Source organism: Salvelinus alpinus, chromosome 33 (assembly GCF_045679555.1).
Source record: "Salvelinus alpinus chromosome 33, SLU_Salpinus.1, whole genome shotgun sequence".
Taxonomy (NCBI): Eukaryota; Metazoa; Chordata; class Actinopteri; order Salmoniformes; family Salmonidae; genus Salvelinus; species Salvelinus alpinus.
Window position 1 is genome coordinate 30,433,354 of NC_092118.1, and position 20,425 is coordinate 30,453,778.

General features: G+C 43.9%; 1 protein-coding gene across 2 annotated transcripts in view; it reads left to right on the forward strand.

Moving 5' to 3' along the window:
• The window catches only part of LOC139562886 (protein unc-13 homolog C-like), a 145,165-nt gene that overhangs the window by 37,490 nt on the left and 87,250 nt on the right, over positions 1-20,425 (forward strand). For both annotated transcript variants that reach the window (XM_071381011.1, XM_071381012.1), the window contains exons 9-12: positions 926-1,079; positions 1,349-1,417; positions 5,596-5,685; positions 10,324-10,452. In XM_071381011.1, coding sequence (XP_071237112.1) covers positions 926-1,079; positions 1,349-1,417; positions 5,596-5,685; positions 10,324-10,452 — 442 coding nt within the window. The remainder of the gene's footprint in view (positions 1-925; positions 1,080-1,348; positions 1,418-5,595; positions 5,686-10,323; positions 10,453-20,425) is intronic.

Here is a 20,425-nt window from a genome sequence, read left to right on the forward strand (position 1 = left end):
TGGTATTGGAGTGTTACAGTGAACATGGTATTGGAGTGTTACAGTGAACATGGTATTGGAGTGTTACAGTGAACCATGGTATTGGAGTGTTGCAGTGAACATGGTGTTGGAGTGTTACAGTGAACATGGTATTGGAGTGTTACAGTGAACATGGTATTGGAGTGTTACAGTGAACATGGTATTGGAGTGTTACAGTGAACATGGTATTGGAGTGTTACAGTGAACATGGTATTGGAGTGTTACAGTGAACATGGTATTGGAGTGTTACAGTGAACATGGTATTGGAGTGTTGCAGTGAACATGGTATTGGAGTGTTGCAGTGAACATGGTATTGGAGTGTTACAGTGAATAGCAGCCCATTTGTTTGAGACACAGAGCGGTGACACCTTGGCCATCAGAACTGTGTCTGCATGTGTGTGTGTTCGGGGGGGGGGGCTCAGCCTAGTCGCTTGTCTCTTGTTGCTGGTATTTGAAGCAGCTCCTAAGATCAATGGAGTGAGGGGCGGCATGTTTGTTTGTGTGTGTGTATCGGTTTTAAAGGAACATTACAATTCCATTCAGAGTTTTCTAATCTTCCTGTTATTGACCTTCTAGCTGGTTCCAGACTGCTGGGAATCACATGACAACTAGCAGAATGTGAATGAGCACAGTCTCTCTCTCTCTCTCTCTCTCTCTCTCTCTCTCTCTCTCTCTCTCTCTCTCTCTCTCTCTCTCTCTCTCTCTCTCTCTCTCTCTCTCTCTCCTAATATAATTCCTCTACTAGTTGAATAATCGCCTCCTTCTCATGATCAAAGGAAAGTTACTACTTAAATCGCACTTCAAAGAATAGTTAGTGTTTTGGTATTTTAATATCTTTCTCTCTCTCTCCTTACCTCCCTCTCTCCCCCTCTCTTTCCCTTCCTCTCTCTCACCTCTCTCCCCCCAGGCATTTTTCCTGTTTGTCCTCTAAGTACATGTGTCCGGGGGTTCCAGCGGTGATGAGTAATCTGCTAGCCAACATCAACGCCTACTTTGCCCACACCACCACCGTCTCAACCAACATCTCTGCCTCCGACCGCTTCGCTGCATCCAACTTTGGGGTGAGAACACACACGCACGTGCACACACACACACTCATCTACACACACTTCTCAGCTACATTGTTTATGGGCATTTGAAAACATCTGACTGAAATCATGAATATTGATCAGTACTGTAATGTTTTTTGTTTCCTCGTCTACACAATATACTCCACCCTTTCAAATACCTCCAAAAACGAATTTATTAAATTAGAAGTTCAAAGTTAAGTTGAACTCACAGTGTGATTGCTTTACTAACGGAGAAATCTATATATCTGTTTTTCTCACAGAGAGAGAAATTTGTCAAACTTCTAGATCAGCTGCACAACTCTCTGAGGATTGATCTGTCCAAGTACCGGGTTTGTACTCTCTGTGTGTGTGTGTGTGTGTGTGTGTGTGTGTGTGTGTGTGTGTGTGTGTGTGTGTGTGTGTGTGTGTGTGTGTGTGTGTGTGTGTGTGTGTGTGTGTGTGTGTGTGTGTGTGTGTGTGTGTGTGTGTGTGTGTGTGTGTGTGTGTGTGTGTGTGTGTGTGTGTGTGTGTGTGTGTATTGTAGAGTGTTGTAAGACAGTGGGTGTCTATGTATAATAGGATTATCTGTCCAGGGGTTGTACCTAGAGATGAATGGTTGTAATGATTTCTATCTACAGGAGTCCTGTTCACAAGTCCTGTTCACAAGTCCTGTTCACAAGTCCTGTTCACTAGTCCTGTTCACTAGTCCTGTCCACTAGTCCTGTCCACCAGTTCAGTCCACTAGTCCTGTTCACTAGTTCTGTGCAGTAGTCCTGTGCACTAGTCCTGTGCACTAGTCTTGTGCACTAGTCCTGTCCGCTAGTCCTGTCCACTACACTTGTACACTAGTCATGTCCACTAGTCCTGACCACTAGTCCTGTCCACTAGTCCTGTCCACTAGTCCTGTTCACTAGTCCTGTCCACTAGACTTGTACACTAGACCTGACTGTACTGTACTGTCAGTGGTTGAATTGTTGCTGGTGAAATAATGTGACACAAAAAATATTGCTTCCTATGTGGTGATTGCTTTGTCCTTGCTGTTTCTGTGTGTTTCTGTGTGTTTCTGTGTGTGTGTCTCCCATTCAATTTCTACTGCAATGTGTGATTATAGAGGTAAAGACAGAGAGCGGGGCAGGTTTTTCACTGTGTGATTATAGAAGTAAAGACAGAGAGCGGGGCAGGTTTTTCACTGTGCTTGTCTTTTCAGATTGCTGGTGTCGTGTTATTCACACTCTGATTGAAAGCATTCAGGACATGTCACATTGTTTCTGACTGCTGCCGCTCTCCTTCTGCTCCCACATCAATTCACAGACACACACACACACACACACACACACACACACACACACACACACACACACCCCTTGTCATCGTACAGTAATGAGATTCAGATCAGGCCAGTCAGTCTCTCCGCTCGCTCGGCGTATGGATTTCTCCGTAATGATATTCTGAAGCAGATTGAGTTTGCTTTTCTCTAAAACCGAGGGATGAATGGACAGAGAGAGAGTATCCCCCACTCTTTTTAAACGTATTCGTCAGGGGAGTCAGAATATGCAGCGACACAGTGTAACAGCTGATTTGTCCCTCTGTGATGTCCCCTGTCGGGTTCTGCTGTCAGTGATTCAGAGCAGGTGCTCAGGGATACAGAGTGTTGTTTCAGACAGTGGACACTTTAAATCGGAGGAGGGGCTCATTGGAATGGCTGGAATGAAATAAATGTAATGGTGATACATTACCATTCACTACTTCTAGGATGTCTATTTAGGCTACATGTTGAAGTAGACATTGAGGGATATAGGTTGTCTATTTAGGGTAGACGTTCAGGCATATGTACATTTAGGGTGAACTGGGGATATAGGATGTAGATTTCGTGTAGACGTTCAGGCATATGTATATTTAGGGTGAACTGGGGATATAGGATGTTGATTTAGGGTAGACGTTCAGGCATATGTACATTTAGGGGGAACTGAGGGATATAGGATGTTGATTTAGGGTAGACGTTCAGGCATATGTACATTTAGGGGGAACTGAGGGATATAGGATGTTGATTTAGGGTAGAAGTTCAGTGCCCTTTGGTTTGCCCTTTGATTTCCATTGGGCTGTCCATTATTGTTACTATGTCCGTTGGTCGTGTGAGTACCTGTGCTGTGTGTTTTAGCTTTCGTGCCATTGTGGATTGCGCAGATGATTACGGGTTTCGTCCCGTGTGTTAATCATTGTGCGTGTGTGTTATTTTTTCGAGGTACTCCTCGCTCTTTTGTTTGGGTTTCAACCCTGTGTTTTGTATAGTGTTTGTTTGGTCTTCGCTCCTGTGCCTTTACACGGCACGCCGTAATTTGGGTGAAATAAAAAACCTTATTACGCATTCCTGCGTCTGTCTCCTGAATCTCTTCATACCAACGTGACACATGGTAAAGGCTGAGGGATCTGGAATGTTCATTTAGGTTTCTATGGTGATGGTTTATGGTAAAGGCTGAGGGATCTGGAATGTTCATTTAGGTTTCTATGGTGATGGTTTATGGTAGAGGCTGAGGGATCTGGAATGTTCATTTAGGTTTCTATGGTGATGGTTTATGGTAGAGGCTGAGGGATCTGGAATGTTCATTTAGGTTTCTATGGTGATGGTTTATGGTAGAGGATGAGGGATCTGGAATGTTCATTTAGGTTTCTATGGTGATGGTTTATGGTAGAGGCTGAGGGATCTGGAATGTTCATTTAGGTTTCTATGGTGATGGTTTATGGTAAAGGCTGAGGGATCTGGAATGTTCATTTAGGTTTCTATGGTGATGGTTTATGGTAGAGGCTGAGGGATCTGGAATGTTCATTTAGGTTTCTATGGTGATGGTTTATGGTAGATACTGAGGGATATAGGATGTCTGTTTAGGTTTATATAGTGATGGTTTATGGTAGATACTGAGGGATATAGGATGTCTGTTTAGGATTCTATGGTGATGGTTTATGGTAGATACTGAGGGATATAGGATGTCTGTTTAGGTTTCTATGGTGATGGTTTATGGTAGATACTGAGGGATATAGGATTTCTGTTTAGGTAGGATGTTGTTTCAGGGTAGACGTTGAGGTACTGTATTTGGGATGTCTTTTAAGAGTATGGATATTTTACATTAGTTTAGGGTGAATATGTAAGATGTTGTTCTAAGTAAGGACAATAAAGCTGCAAACACAATACACAGTTGAATGATGGTTTAGTGAATGAGTTTTGTCGATGATCAGCGGCTGAGCAGAATTGATGCTTTCATACAGACTTTGAGTCCATGATCATTCTGCATTACTTTTGTGATTGACAGAGAGTTTATGTGCATCCCAAATTGCACCATATTCCCTATGTAGTGCACTACTGTTGATGGGAGCCTTATGGGTCCTGGTCAAAGTAGTGCACTACACAGGGAATAGGGTGCTTTTTGGGATGCACATCTTCTGTTCATTTAGAGTTCATGTTGACTTTATGTAACGGACTCAGTAAAGAATCCACTGACATTTCCTCACCAGCCTACTCTAAAAGATCACTGGCAGTACAGCAAAACCTATTGAGCCCCGAGCAGGCAAAAATCAGAACAGTTCCTCCTCAGATCAGAGCACACAGATATCAGGCCTGTTTCAGACTCTGTCAAACACTGAGTAACAATCTCAGTTATTGGTCTAATGGTTAGGGTTTGGTCTCATTAGGTTTGGTCTCAAAGTTACTTGGGAGGTGTGTGTGTGTGTGTGTGTGTGTGTGTGCGCGTGCGTGTCAGTCTGTGGTAAAGAGAAGGGAGGGTGGGGGGCAGTAATGTATAGTTCACCAAGCACCTTTTCTCAGCCTATCAGGGTGCAGGTGTGCTGAAAGCTCTCCTGTCACGGTGCTCTGAGCATGAATGGAGGTTTCCATCACACAGGGGCTTTAACACTAAACGACCAGACATCAAACTCCTTTACTGATGATGGCTGGATGTGTCCCATCATCAATATCAATGTGTGAATGAATTATGAGACTGCGTGGGATACAGGGTTGTGAGACGAGTGGCCTTCAGCACCTGATCCCACCTTGAGGGCCGTACCCTACCTAGTTATAATGCTGTATGTTTCCAGGGGGGAATAGACTGCCACTAGCTGCTGTTTCCCTTTGTGAATCTGTTGGGTAGTGTTAGTTAGTTAATAACAGATCTTTATAGCTATTTCTTGTTGTCTATGACCCTCGTTTCATTATCCTAATACACACACTGTAGCACTTTGGGATTGTTTTTAGATGAAAAGCGCATTACAAATGAAGAGCTCTATTCAGTCTGTATGGATGAAGCGTTCCAGGTTGCGTGATAGAAATGTAAAGGTCATTTCCCATTGAGCCGACATATGCAGCGTTTACCATGAATACAGTCTCTGTTAACGCGAGAGCATTGCCTTCCAATGTCAATCATGCTGTAACACTTAACTTCAGTGATACAGATTGAATAGAGCCTTAACTGTAGAGAGATGGAGAATGAGAAGGGAGCAGTAGAGAGAGAACCAATCTCTTCATTATTTTCTCCTGCAGGATAATTTCCCAGCTGGTAACCCAGAGCGTCTCCAGGACCTGAAGTCTACTGTGGACCTTCTCACCAGCATCACCTTCTTCAGGATGAAGGTATGTACACAGTCTGTGTGTGTGTGTGTGTGTGTGTGTGTGTGTGTGTGTGTGTGTGTGTGTGTGTGTGTGTGTGTGTGTGTGTGTGTGTGTGTGTGTGTGTGTGTGTGTGTGTGTGTGTGTGTGTGTGTGTGTGTGTGTGTGTGTGTGTGAGAGACACTCCCAGTTTACTGTAGTAGAAGCATGCCTATCAATCAATTAGCATATTGGTACATTTACTGCTTGCCTTTACAGTGATAGTCAATACTGATTATGGTTATAAACAGGCCTCCCACACAACACACACATATACAAATATATATATACATAGAGTTGAAGTAAGAAGTTTACATACACTTAGGTTGGAGTCATTAAAACTCGTTTTTCAACCACTCCACACATTTTTTGTTAACAAACTATCGTTTTGGCAAGTCGATTAGGATATCAACTTTACGCATGACACAAGTAATTTTTCCAAAAATTGTTTACAGACAGATTATTTCACTTATAATTCACTGTATCACAATTCCAGTGGGTCAACAGTTTACAGACACTAAGTTGACTTTGCCTTTAAACAGCTTGGGAATGTCACAATCGTCTGTTGAAGAAATGGACCAAGGCGCAGCGTTGTGAGCGTACATACTTCTTTATTAACGATGTCACCAACAAAACAATAAACCTCCAAACGAAACGTGACGCCAACGTAGTGCTCACAGGCAACTAAACATGGACAACTACCCACAAAACCAAAATGGAAATGGCAACCTAAATAGGATCCCCAATCAGAGACAACGATAAACAGCTGTCTCTAATTGGGAACCAATTCAGGCCACCATAAACCTACAACCCCTAGACAATACAAAATCCCCATAGATAAACTGTCACATTCTGACCCTAGTTATTGTGTTAATTGTTTGTTTTAGTGGGTCAGGACGTGAGTTGGGTGGGCATTCTATGTTATGTGTTTCTATGTTGGGTTCATGTTAACTAGCCTGATATGGTTCTCAATCAGGGACAGGTGTTTTACGTTTCCTCTGATTGAGAACCATATTTAGGTAGGCTGTTCACACTGTTTGTTTGTGGGTGATTGTTGCTGTGTCTGTGTTTGTGCACCACACGGTACTGTTTCGTTTTGTTTAGTCTGTTCGTGCGTTCTTCGTGTTTATGTTAGTTCGCATGTTCAGGTCTGTTGACGTCGTTTGTTGTTTTGTAGTTTGTCTTGTATTTTTCGTATTCGTTATTATAATTAAAATTCATTATGTCTACAGACCTCGCTACGTGTTGGTCCGATCCATGCTCCTCCTCGTCTGAGGAGGAGAACGACTTCGACAACCGTTACATAAACAAAAAAAACCTAGACAAGACAAAAAACCCTAGACAATACAAAAACTAAACAAACCACCTCAGAAAATAATGTGTAGACCTCCTCAAGTCTGGTTCATCCTTTGGAGCAATTTCCAAATGCCTGAAAGTGCCACGTTCATCTGAAACAAACAATAGTATGCAAGTATAAACACCATGGGACCACGCAGCCGTCATACCGTTCAGGAAGGAGACGCGTTCTGTCTCTTAGAGATGAACGTACTTTGGTGCGAGAAGTGCAAATCAATCCCAGAACAACAGCAAAGGACCTTGTGAAGATGCTGGAGGAAACAGGTACAAAAGTATCTATATCCACAGTAAAACGAGTCCTATATCGACATAACCTGAAAGGCCGCTCAGCAAGGAACAAGCCACTGCTCGAAAAAACGCCATAAAAACGCCAGACTACGGTTTGCAACTGCACATGGGGACAAAGATTGTAATTTTGGAGAAATGTCCTGTGGTCTGATGACACAAAAATAGAACTGTTTGGCCATAATGACCATCGTTATGTTTGGAGGAAAAGGGGGAAAGCTTGCAAGCCGAAGAACACCATCCCAACCGTGAAGCACGGGGGTGGCAACATCATGTTGTGGTGTTGCTTTGCTGCAGGAGGGACTGGTGCACTTCACAAAATAGATGGCATCATGAGGAAAGGAAAATTATGTGGATATATTGAAGCAACATCTCAAGACATCAGTCAGGAAGTTAAAGCTTGGTCGCAAATGGGTCTTCCAACTGGACAATGACCCCAAGCATACTTCCAAAGTTGTGGCAAAATGGCTTCAGGACAACAAAGTCAAGGTATTGGAGTGGCCATCACAAAGCCCTGACCTCAATCCCATAGAAAATATGTGGGCAGACCTGACAAAGCGTGTGCGAGCAAGGAGGCCTACAAACCTGACCCCATTTACACCAGCTCTGTCAGGAGGAATGGGCCAAAATTCACCCAATTTATTGTGGGAAGCTTGTGGAAACAATTTAAAGGCAATGCTACCAAATACTAATTGAGTGTATGTAAACTTCTGACCAACTGAGAATGTGATGAAAGAAATAACAGCTGAAATAAATCATTCTCTCTACTATTATTCTGATATTTCACATTCTTAAAATAAAGTGGTGATCCTATCTGACCTAAGACAGGGAATTTTTACTAGTATTAAATGTCAGGAATTGTGCAAAACTGAGATTAAATATATTTGGCTGAGGCAGGACCTGGTCAATGACCTGAAGAGAGCTGGGACCACAGTCTCAAAGAAAACCATTAGTAACACACTACGCCGTCATGGATTAAAATCCTGCAGCGCATGCAAGGTCCCCCTGCTCAAGCCAGCGCATGTCCAGGCCCGTCTGAAGTTTGCCAATGACCATCTGGATGATCCAGAGGAGGAATGGGAGAAGGTCATGTGGTCTGATGAGACAGGACGACTGCACCGTATTGAGGGGAGGATGGATGGGGCCATGTATCGCGAGATCTTGGCCAACAACCTCCTTCCCTCAGTAAGAGCATTGAAGATGGGTCGTGGCTGGGTCTTCCAGCATGACAACGACCCGAAACACACAGCCAGGGCAACTAAGGAGTGGCTCCGTAAGAAGCATCTCAAGGTCTTGGAGTGGCCTAGCCAGTCTCCAGACCTGAACTCAATAGAAAATCTTTGGAGGGAGCTGAAAGTCCGTATTGACCAGCGACAGCCCCGAAACCTGAAAGATCTGGAGAAGGTCTGTATGGAGGAGTGGACCAAAATCCCTGCTGCAGTGTGTGCAAACCTGGTCAAGAACTACAGGAAACGTATGATCTCTGTAATTGCAAACAAATGTTTCTGTACCAAATATTAAGTTCTGCTTTTCTGATGTATCAAATACTTATGTCATGCAATAAAATGCAAATTATTTACTTAAAAATCATACAATGTGATTTTCTAGATTTTTGTTTTAGATTCCGTCTCTCACAGTTGAAGTGTACCTATGATAAAAATTACAGACCTCTACATGCTTTGTAAGTAGGAATACCTGCAAAATCGGCAGTGTATCAAATACTTGTTCTCCCCACTGTATATGTATATATGTATACACACACACTCACCCTCACACACTAAACAGAAACACTTATTATTCTATTCTTTCTGTAGATCCATCTGAGCAGGGAGCAGCAGCAAATATGCTATAAGATATGTCTGTCTGAAGGCCCCACGAGTCATATAGACTGATTTATGTTCCTCCATACTGATGACAATTATCCATACCGATTCCTGATGTTATACACTCTGTTGAGTGTCTAAGTGACGTGTGTGTGTGTGTGTGTGTGTGTGTGTGTGTGTGTGTGTGTGTGTGTGTGTGTGTGTGTGTGTGTGTGTGTGTGTGTGTGTGTGTGTGTGTGTGTGTGTGTGTGTGTGTGTGTGTGTGTGAAGCGTTTTAACCACCCTCTCTCCCAGTGCAATCATCGCCCTGTAATCCTCTCCACCAGTTCCCAGCCTGCACGCTGTTTTATCTAGGTTTAAAAACAGCCCAGTGCTCTGCTTCATACACACACCCACGCACTCACGCACGCACGCACGCACGCACACACGCACGCACACACGCACGCACGCACGCACGCACGCACGCACGCACACACACACACACACACACACACACACACACACACAAACCGGTCGACTCGCACGCAAACACACACACAAAGACACCGGTGGACTCCCATTCACGAAGGCTGTGTTGTGGTGTGGGGCGGATGTACAGAGAATGGAGCGGCCAGGCGTAACTAAGATGGCAGCTGAAGGGGAGATGACGTGGGGGGAAAAATGAGAATTGTCACTTTATGTTACAGACTTTCACTCCCACTTCCAGCCACCCTGCACATTAAGGGAAAGGGAAAGGGGATACCTAGACAATTGCACAACTGAATGCATTCAGCCGAAGTGTGTTCAACCGAAGTGTGTAACCCAACCCCTCTGAATCACACACACACACACACGAGTTCTCCTGAACACACAGTCCTGAACACACAGTTTATACTGTATACAGTAGGTTTCAAAGAATCAAGGATAGAGAGGTCTATTTACATTTTTGGAAGATTTACTCCTTATTATTTACCATTCTAAAGGTACAACTTTAAAATGTGTGTGTGTGTGTGTGTGTGTGTGAGTGTGTGTGTGTGTGTGTGTGTGTGTGTGTGTGTGTGTGTGTGTGTGTGTGTGTGTGTGTGTGTGTGTGTGCGTGCGTGCGTGCGTGCGTGCGTGTGTGTGTGTGTGTGTGTGTGTGTGTGTGTGTGTTTTGACTTTGTTCCTATCTGTATTACAGGTACAGGAGCTACAGAGTCCTCCCAGAGCCAGTATGGTGGTGAAGGACTGTGTCAGAGCCTGTCTGGACTCAACATACAAATACATCTTTGACAACTGTCATGAACTCTACAACCAGCTACTAGACCAGGTAAAACAGACACTATATCACCCTATATTAATCCCTATATCACCCTACATTAAACCCTATATCACCCTATATTAAACTCTACATCAGTCCTATATTAAACCCTATATCACCCTATATTAAACTCTACATCAGTCCTATATTAAACCCTATATTAAACTCTACATCAGTCCTATATTAAACCCTATATCACCCCTATATTAAATCCTATATCAGTCTTATATTAAATCCTGTATCACTCCTATATTAAACCTTATATCACCACTATATTAAACCCTTTATCACTCCTATTTTAAATCCTATATCACTCCTATATCACTCCTATATTAAACTCTTTATCACTCCTATATTAAATCCTATATCACTCCTATATCACCCCTATATTAAACCCTATATCAGACCTATTAAAAATCTATATCAGTCCTATATGAAATCCTATATCAGTCCTATGTTAAATCATATATCAGTACTATGTTAAATCATATATCAGTACTTTTTAAAATCCTATATCAGTACTATGTAAAATCCTATATCAGTCCTATATATGCTGAGTGTACAACGCATTAGGAACATCTTCTAGTATTGAGTTGCACCATCCCCTTTGCCCTCAGAACAGCCTCAATTCGTTGGGGCATGGACTCTACAAGGTGTCGAAAGCATTCCACAGTGGTGCTGGCCTATGTTGAATCCAATGCTTCCTACAGTTGTGTCAAGTCGGCTGGATGGGTGGTGGACCATTCTTGATACACACGGGAAACTGTTGAGCATGAAAAACCCAGCAGCATTGCAGTTCTTGACACAAACCTGTGCGCCTGGCACCTACTACCAGTCAATGTGGTGCTTGCCTACGGAGCTGTGAGGGGAACGGCACCTCCGTACCTTCAGGCTCTGATCAGGCCCTACTCCCAAACAAGGGCACTGCGTTCATCCACCTCTGGCCTGCTCGCCTCCCTACCTCTGAGGAAGTACAGTTCCCGCTCAGCCCAGTCAAAACTGTTCGCTGCTCTGGCACCCCAATGGTGGAACAAACTCCCTTACGACGCCAGGTCAGCGGAGTCAATCACCACCTTCCGGAGACACCTGAAACCCCACCTCTTTAAGGAATACCTAGGATAGGATAAAGTAATCCTTCTAACCCCCCCCTCCCCCTTAAAAGAGTTAGATGCACTATTGTAAAGTGGTTGTTCCACTGGATATCATAAGGTGAATGCACCAATTTGTAAGTCGCTCTGGATAAGAGCGTCTGCTAAATGACTTAAATGTAAATGTAATGTATTTTTTAAAATCTTTTATTTACAATGATGGCCTACCCCGGCCAAACCTGGACGACGCTGGGCCAATTGTGTGCTGCCCTATTGGACTCACAATCACGGCCGGATGTGATGCAGCCTGGTTCAAAGGCACTTAAATCTTTTGTCTTGCCCAGTCACCCTCTGAATGGCACACAGACACAATCCATGTCTCAATTGTCCAAAGGCTTAAAAATCCTTCTTTAACCTGTCTCCTCCCCTTCATCTACACTGATCAAAGTGGATTTAACAGGTGACATCAATAAGGGATCATAGCTTTCACCTGGATTGATCTGGTCAGTCTATGTCATCGAAGGAACAGGTATTCCTAATGTTTTGTACACTCAGTCCTATATTCATTTTATATCAGTCCTATATCAGCCCTCTGTCAGTCCTAAGGTGCACTACAGGAATTAGTGTGTTCTGTCTAATAGAGAGATAATGTCCTTTAGGTCTGTAACAGTCATGTCTATCTGTTCTGCAAAACGCAAGTTCTGTAACAGTGAGGTAATGTCCTGCTGGTCTATAACAAGGAGTTTATAACTGTAGAAGTTGAATAATAATCTTCCTTTGTAGAAACAGCCTGAGGCGTTTTTAGCAATTACCCAGCAGAGAGATAGATACAGCCACTAATTACAACTCAGTCTAACGCACTCACAAACGAGTCACACACTCCATCAACACACACACACACACATACGTATAGACCAGACACCTACTCCATCAACACACACACACACACACATAGACCAGACACATACTCCATCAACACACACACAGGCACACACACACACACACACTCTATCAACACACACACACATGCACACACACACATACACACACACACTTACAAACAGGACACACTCTTCATCAACACACTAGTCACCACAACATCAACACACACACATGTTCTCTCCTGGAGCTAACCTCAGGGTGGTGGATGACTATATCATAATATTACAGCCTGCCTTTGTGCCACTGTGGATATTTCCCATAAAAGACGTCCATTGTGTTGTCTTGCCTGCCCTCGTTCTCTCACTGGAAATACCACCGTCCAACCAGAGGCTGATTATGTAACGCTACAAAGCACTCTACATGGGAGAGAGGGAGGGAGGACATGGGGGGGGGAGGGAGGGAGGACATGGGGAGGGAGGGAGGGAGGGAGGACATGGGGAGGGAGGGAGTGGAGGTGGGAGAAAGAGACAAAGGGAAGGAGGGAGTGGGGAAGGGAGGGAGAGAAGGCATGGAGGGATCAGGGAGAGGAAGGAGGGAGAGCTTAAACATTCCTGTAAAGCCTGGCAGAGATGGAGAGATTTAAAAAGAGAGCAGTGAAGGAAGGAAATAGAGCAGGTGAAGAAAGAGAGAGTCATTTAGGTCCAAATTCTCTCCATTGGAATTCAGTCACTGTGGAGGAAGGAGGAGAGATGCCCAGTACTGCATATCTCTGTAGATACACTGTATGCAGACATGACCACACACACACACACACACACACACGCACGCACGCACGCACGCACGCACGCACGCACGCACGCACGCACGCACGCACGCACGCACGCACGCACGCACGCACGCACGCACGCACACACACACACACACACACACACACACACACACACACACACACACACACACACACACACACACACACACATATATACACACACATTATGGCCAATTGATAGCAGTACAGGCCGGGCTGTGTAGTGTGTATTATTAGGGTTTATTAACTGTTGAACTGAAGTGTATGTTCAGCACTGTGAGGACATCACATTAGCACAGATGTGTTTCTCTGTTTGCCTGCATGTTACAACACACTATGAGTCTCATGGATAGTCTTACCACACACACACACTGATAGTCTTATCACATGTGTAGCTGATCGGATGCGCTAAGGCCAAATCAAGGGGTTACTGGTTAAAATTCCTCTTGGCTCCAGTTTAATTTAATTTATACAGGTAATTCTTAAATATAATCAGTGATCTAGTCAGAGGGTTACTGGTTAGAATACCATCTAGCAAGCCTCCTGAGTGGTGCAGCAGTCTTAGGCACTGCATTGCAGTGCTTTAGGTGTCACTACAGACCCGGGTTCGATCCCAGGCTGTGTCACAACCAGCCATGACCGGGTGTCCCATTGGGAGGTGCACAATTGGCCCAGAGTAGTCTGGGTTAGGGGAAGGCTTTGCCGGGGGGGTGCTTTACTTAGCTTATCGTGGATTGGCGGGACATGTTTTGGATGGACGCATGACTCGACCTTCGCCTCTCCCGAGCCCATTGGGGAGTTGCAGCAATGAGACAAGATCGAAAAAAAGGGTCAAATCTGAAACAAATAATCCCATCTCGCTCCGGTGAGCCAGTCAACAAATTGGTTGTTTTTGCTTATTGGATATTAGGGATGTCAGTCCCCATGTCTGTTATTGTCTCCTTTAGGTGTTTGAACTGTTTCCTACTGTGTTGATTCTCTGTCTGTTTGTCCAGATGTGTAAACAAACTGTTGGCCTGTGATTGCCATCCAGATGAGTGATACAGCGTCTGAGAGAGTTAATGTGTGTCCCAAATGGCACCCTATTCCTTATATAGTGCTCTACTTTTAGTACTAGTACCTCTTTTAGTATTGCACTATATGAGTATATCGGGTGCCATTTGAACTGGTTTGTTACTGGTAAACGGTCATTCCAGTTTGGAATACTGATCATGGTTGGTTCAGTACTGCTAGTTCTCCTGGAATCAGTACTGATATTCCCCGTTGGTTACACACTGGTGAAACAAAATCACACCCTCATATGCCCTGTGCAGTCCACCATAGTGTGGCAGGCAGCCCTATACGGCTCTGGTCAAAGTTATGCACTACAGGGGGGCAAGGATGTGATTTGAGATTCGCTCTAGAGGAAGGGAATCTTGTGAATATAGAGTGTATGATTAGCATGCTACTATAGTGCTGGTGATTTGGTTACCCTAAGTCCCCAAATATCAAATTAGTCAAAGTAGAGGGATCAGATGTTTGAGAGGGGCTTCAATCTCAAACAATGTATGTAGACCCATAATCGTTCACAAAGGAGAGAGAGCACACTGAGAAGAGAAAATGTGATTTCAAGCTAAATAGTTGATTAATTGATTGAGTTTACAGAGCCAGGTATCACGAATAGAAACTGTTTCGACTCAGTGCTTTGACAAGGGTGTACTGGTCCTTGTCCCTGTCCACTTTAATAGATATGCTTAAATTTAAGTGATATATTAAATAACACTTGTTAGGAATATACATTTTGGTCTGTGCTAGTCCCACAGCCCAAAGAAAGACCGTATGTATCTTTTCAGTATTTTTACACTATCTTTCCATTGAAGAGAGGGGTTACAGAGCCAGTCACGAAACCCAATGCTTCCTGATTGAAAATAGGGAAAGTACTTTGAGTCGGCTTGTTGCAGGTGCTTGGGGATAATTCAATGAAGTCCTTGAAGAAAAGAAAGACCCACACACTGCTCCTGCCAATATCACTTAGTTGGTTTATTCAGCTTTTCTTCAAGGATGTACTGCTGGTGCTGGACACAATAATCATAAAATAGATAGATACAATAAACCATGTTTACATTCACTATGCATACATGTTGACCTCTACTGGTGTCTGACCACAACCCAAAGAAGGCAGTATGATGAAAGGCAGATCTCAGTAACAAGGGAGACTTCAGCTTCAACACACTGCTGCTGTATGTATAACTAACCTTTATTTATTACTCATTTAGCAGACACTCTTATCCAGAGTGATTTACATTTTCATATTAGCCCACCATGGGAGTTGAACCCACAACCCTGATGTTGCAAGCACCATGCTCTACCAAATGAGCTACAAGGGACCCAATGAGGTGAACCTCAGTGAGTTGAAATCTATTCTACCAGAGAGACCTGTTCATTTAAATGTGAACTAAAATGAATGGATTACACCATTGAGTATACATGTTGGTCTCTGGTTGGTTTGTCCCCCAGACCAAGGAAGGCAGTATGATCAAATGCAGATATTTTAACAGAAGTTTAGGGTGGATTAACTATTTCATGTTGGCCTCTACCTGGTGGTTGGTTTGTCCCCCAGGCCAAGGAAAGCCTGTACGGCTAAAGGCAGATATTCTTCTCAGTGGAGAGGGCGGCACGTTATCCCTCAGCTTTATGATGGATGTACAATATACCTGCTACTTTACCACCTCTAACAATGTGTTGTTGCTTGACATTATGAATATAGATGAGCGGGGAGATGCATCGGTAATACACAACCTTCATCAATGCCCTTCACACAACGGTATATAGTACACAAACACCCATGCACTTGCAGGACCACACACACACACACACTGGGAATAATTATGCATAGAGGATCCTGTTTCATTTTGCATATCTCTACAGTAAGACAGACCACTGCAGCCCCTCTGCACACACACACACACAAACAAACACACACACGCACACACGCGCACACACACACACACACACACACACACACACACACACACACACACACACACACACACACACACACACACACACACACACACACACACACACACACACACACACACACACACACACACACACACACACTCTCTGCACACTCTGCACACTCTGCACACTGCAGCAGGGATGACACACAAAGACCCCTTGGTAACCAACTCATTAAGATCTCAGCTTCCATCTCCTACACAAGTTGTCCATCTGTGATGAACAGAAAGTGCTTTAATTTCACATCTTACAAATAATGTTACAGTTTTTTTGTTAAATTCAATATAAAACCATTATTGTTTGTCGTAGAACGAACTAGTTGCTATCGAGGCAGAAGGATCAAATCTAACTTTATTTGTCACATGCGCCGAATACAACAAGTGTAGACTTTACCGTGAAATGCTGAATAAAACAAGTGTAGACCTTACCGTGAAATGCTGAATAAAACAAGTGTAGACCTTACCGTGAAATGCTGAATAAAACAAGTGTAGACCTTACCGTGAAATGCTGAATACAACAAGTGTAGACCTTACTATGAAATGCTTACTTACAAGCCCTTAACCAACTTTGCAGTTCAACAAGAGTTAAGAAAATATTTACAAAATAAACTAAAGTAAAAAATTATTTAAAAAGTAACACAATAACATAACAATAACGAGGCTATATACAGGGGGTACCGGTACCGAGTCAGTGTGCGGGGGTACAGGTTAGAGGGAAGTTGTACATGTAGGTGGGGGTGAAGTGACATTGCATAGATAATAAACAGCGAGTGGCCATTTGATTAATTGTTCAGCAGTCTTATGTCTTGGGGGTAGAAGCTGTTAAGGAGCCTTTTGGTCATAGACTTGGTGCTCCGGTACTGCTTGCCGTGCGGTAGCAGAGAAAACTGTCTATGACTTGGGTAACTGGAGTCTCTGCCAATTTTATGGGCTTACCGCCTATTATATAGGTTCTGGATTGCAGGAAGCTTGACCCCAGTGATGTACTGGGCCATACGCACTACCCTCTGTAGCGCCTTACGGTCGGATGCCGAGCAGTTGCCATACAAGGAGGTGATGCAACCGGTCAGGATGCTCTCGATGGTGCAGCTGTAGAGCTTTTTGAGGATCTGGGGACCCATTCCAAATCTTTTCAGTCTCCTGAGGGGAAAAGGTTTTGTCATGCCCTCTTCACGACTGTCTTGGTGTGTTTGGACCATGATAGTTTGTTGGTGATCTGGACACCAAGGAACTTGAAACTCTCGACCCGCTCCACTACAGCCCTCTTGATGTTAATGGGGGCTTGTTCGGGCCAGCCTTTTGCTGTAGTCCACGATCAGCTCCTTTGTCTTGCTCACATTGAAGGAGAGGTTGTTGTCCTGGCACCACACTGCCAGTTCTCTGACCTTCTCCCTATAGGCTGTCTCATCGTTGTCTGTGATTAGGCCTACCACTGTTGTGTTTTCAGCAAACTTAATGATGATGTTGGAGTCGTTTTTGGCCACGCAGTCGTGGATGAACAGGGAGCACAGGAGGAGACTAAGTACACACCCTTGAGGGGCCCCAGTATTGAGGATCAGTGTGGCAGACATGTTGTTGCCTACCCTCACCACCTGGGGGCGGCCTGTCAGAAAGTTCAGGATCCAGTTGCAGAGGGAGATGTTTAGTCCCAGAGTCCTTAGCTTAGTGATGAGCTTTGTGGGCACTATGGTGCTGAACACTGAGCTGTAGTCAATGAACAGTATTCTCACATAGGTGTTCCTTTTGGTTGGGATATGTACGTACGGTCACTGTGGGGATGACGTCGTTGATGCACTTATTGATGAAGCCGATGACTGAGGTGGTATACACCTCAATGCCATTGGATGAATCCCAGAAAATATTCCAGTCTGTGCTAGCAAAACAATCCTGTAGCGTAGCATCCGCGTCATCTAACCACTTCCGTATTGAGAAAGTCACTGGTACTTCCTGCATTAGTTTTTGCTTGTAAGAAGGAATCAGGAGGATAGAATTATGGTCAGATTTGCCAAATGGAGGGCGAGGGAGAGCTTTGTATGCTTCTCTGTGTGTGAAGTAAAGGTGGTCTAGAGTTTTTTTCCCTCTGATTGCACATTTGACATGCTGGTAAAAATGTGGTAAAACTGATTTAAGTTTACCTGCATTAAAGTTCCAGGCCATTAGGAGCGCCGCTTCTGGGTGAGCGTTTTCTTGTTTGTTTATGGCCTTGTTTGGTTGAGTGCGGTCTTAGTGCCAGCATCGGTCTGTGGTGGAAAATAGACGGCTATGAATAATATAGATGAGAACTCTCTAGGTAGATAGTGTGGTCTACAGCTTATCATAAGGTACTCTACCTCAGGCGACCAATACCTCGAGACTTCTTTAATATTAGACATCACGCCCCAGCTGTTACTGACAAAAATACACACACCCCCACCCCTCATCTTACCAGCTTCTCTGTTCTGCTGGTCCATTGAAAATCCCTCCAGGTCTATATTATCCGTGTCGTCGTTCAGCCACAACTCGGGGGAAACATAAGGTATTACAGTTTTTAATGTGCCGTTGGTAGAATAATCGCAATAGTAGATCATCAATTTTATTATCCAATGATTGCATGTTAGCAAGTAGAATTGATGGCAGTGGGAGTTTACTTGCTCACCTACAGATTCTCAAAATGCAGCCCGATCTGCGTCCTCTTTTCCTCTGTCTTTTCTTCACGCAAATGACGGGAATCTGGGCCTGTTCCCGGGAGAGCAGTATATCTTTCTCGTCGGACTCGTTAAAGGAAAAAGCTTCTTCCAGTTCGTAGTAAGTAATCCCAGTTCTGATGTCCATAAGTTTGTTTTGGTCATAAGAGATGGTAGCAGCAACATTATGTACAAAATAAGTTAAAAAATAAGTTAAAAACAACGCAAAAAAAACAAACAAATAACACAATTGGTTACAGGCATGTAAAACATCAGCCATCCTCTTCGGCGCCATCTTAAGGTTCTTAGCTTTCCAATGCTATGCGACATATGACGTGTCCTTCTGCAAGAAATTGACTGTCAGTCCGAGCAGCGAATAAAAGTGTAAGCAGGACTTCCCATTTAACCAGGCAAGTCAGTTAAGAACAAACGCTTATTTACCAATGACAGCCTACCCCAGCCAAACCCTCCCCTAACCCGGATGACGCTGGGCCAATTGTGCACCGCCCTATGGGACTCCCGATCAGTTGTGATACAGCCCGGGATCAAACCAGGGTCTGTAGTGATGCCTCTAGCACTGAGATGCAGTGCCTTAGACCGCTGCGCAACTCGGGAGCCCCGAGTCTAATCCGATACCCCAGAGTCTAGTGAGACAAACTCAATTTAAGCTGGGAACCATGGCTATCAGCCAAAACGGTCCCAAATTGGCTGAACAGAGGCTGATTAATTAGCACACTACCTTGATAAAACAATTAACTAATAACGAAAGTCCCCGAAATTGGTGAGTTTACGCTTAACCGGTTTTAATCGAGCTCTCCCCCGAGTCATTACACACACACACACACCAAATACACACAGACCAAACACACACAGACAAACACAAACACGCACACAAGCTATGTCAAGAATCCAGTATATAAATTTGCGGTGTGTATAAACAGTGTAACTAAAATATAATGTATAGTAGTAGAAATATTAAAATGAGCTACGTCTAGAATACATACAAGCAAGCAACCACACACACACACACACACACACACACACACACACACACACACACACACACACACACACACACACACACACACACACACACACACACACACACACACACACACACACACACACACACACACACACACACACACACACACACACACACACACACACACACAGCAACACGCTTCACTGCAGGTTGTTGAATAATTGAAGCCATATTATTTCAGAGCTGCCAGGGACAGGCTTCATTTTAACACACCATATTCTATTAATCAAAACTACATTTCATGTTGCCCAGAGATATACACACGGGTGTGTTTGTGCTTGCGCGTGCAATACAAACACACACTGTGAGCAGTGGGTTATCTATCTGTAAAGTCATTAAGATAAGAGAGGAAATGTGTTGGTGTGAACAGAATGTCCAGACAGTTGAGTCTGATTCTAACCGTATCTCCCATCTACAGAGAAACATTTATCAGCTCCAATACTACAGCAGTACTGTTACAGGGAGCTACAACTCTCCTGCTGTACTCCTTCCTGTAC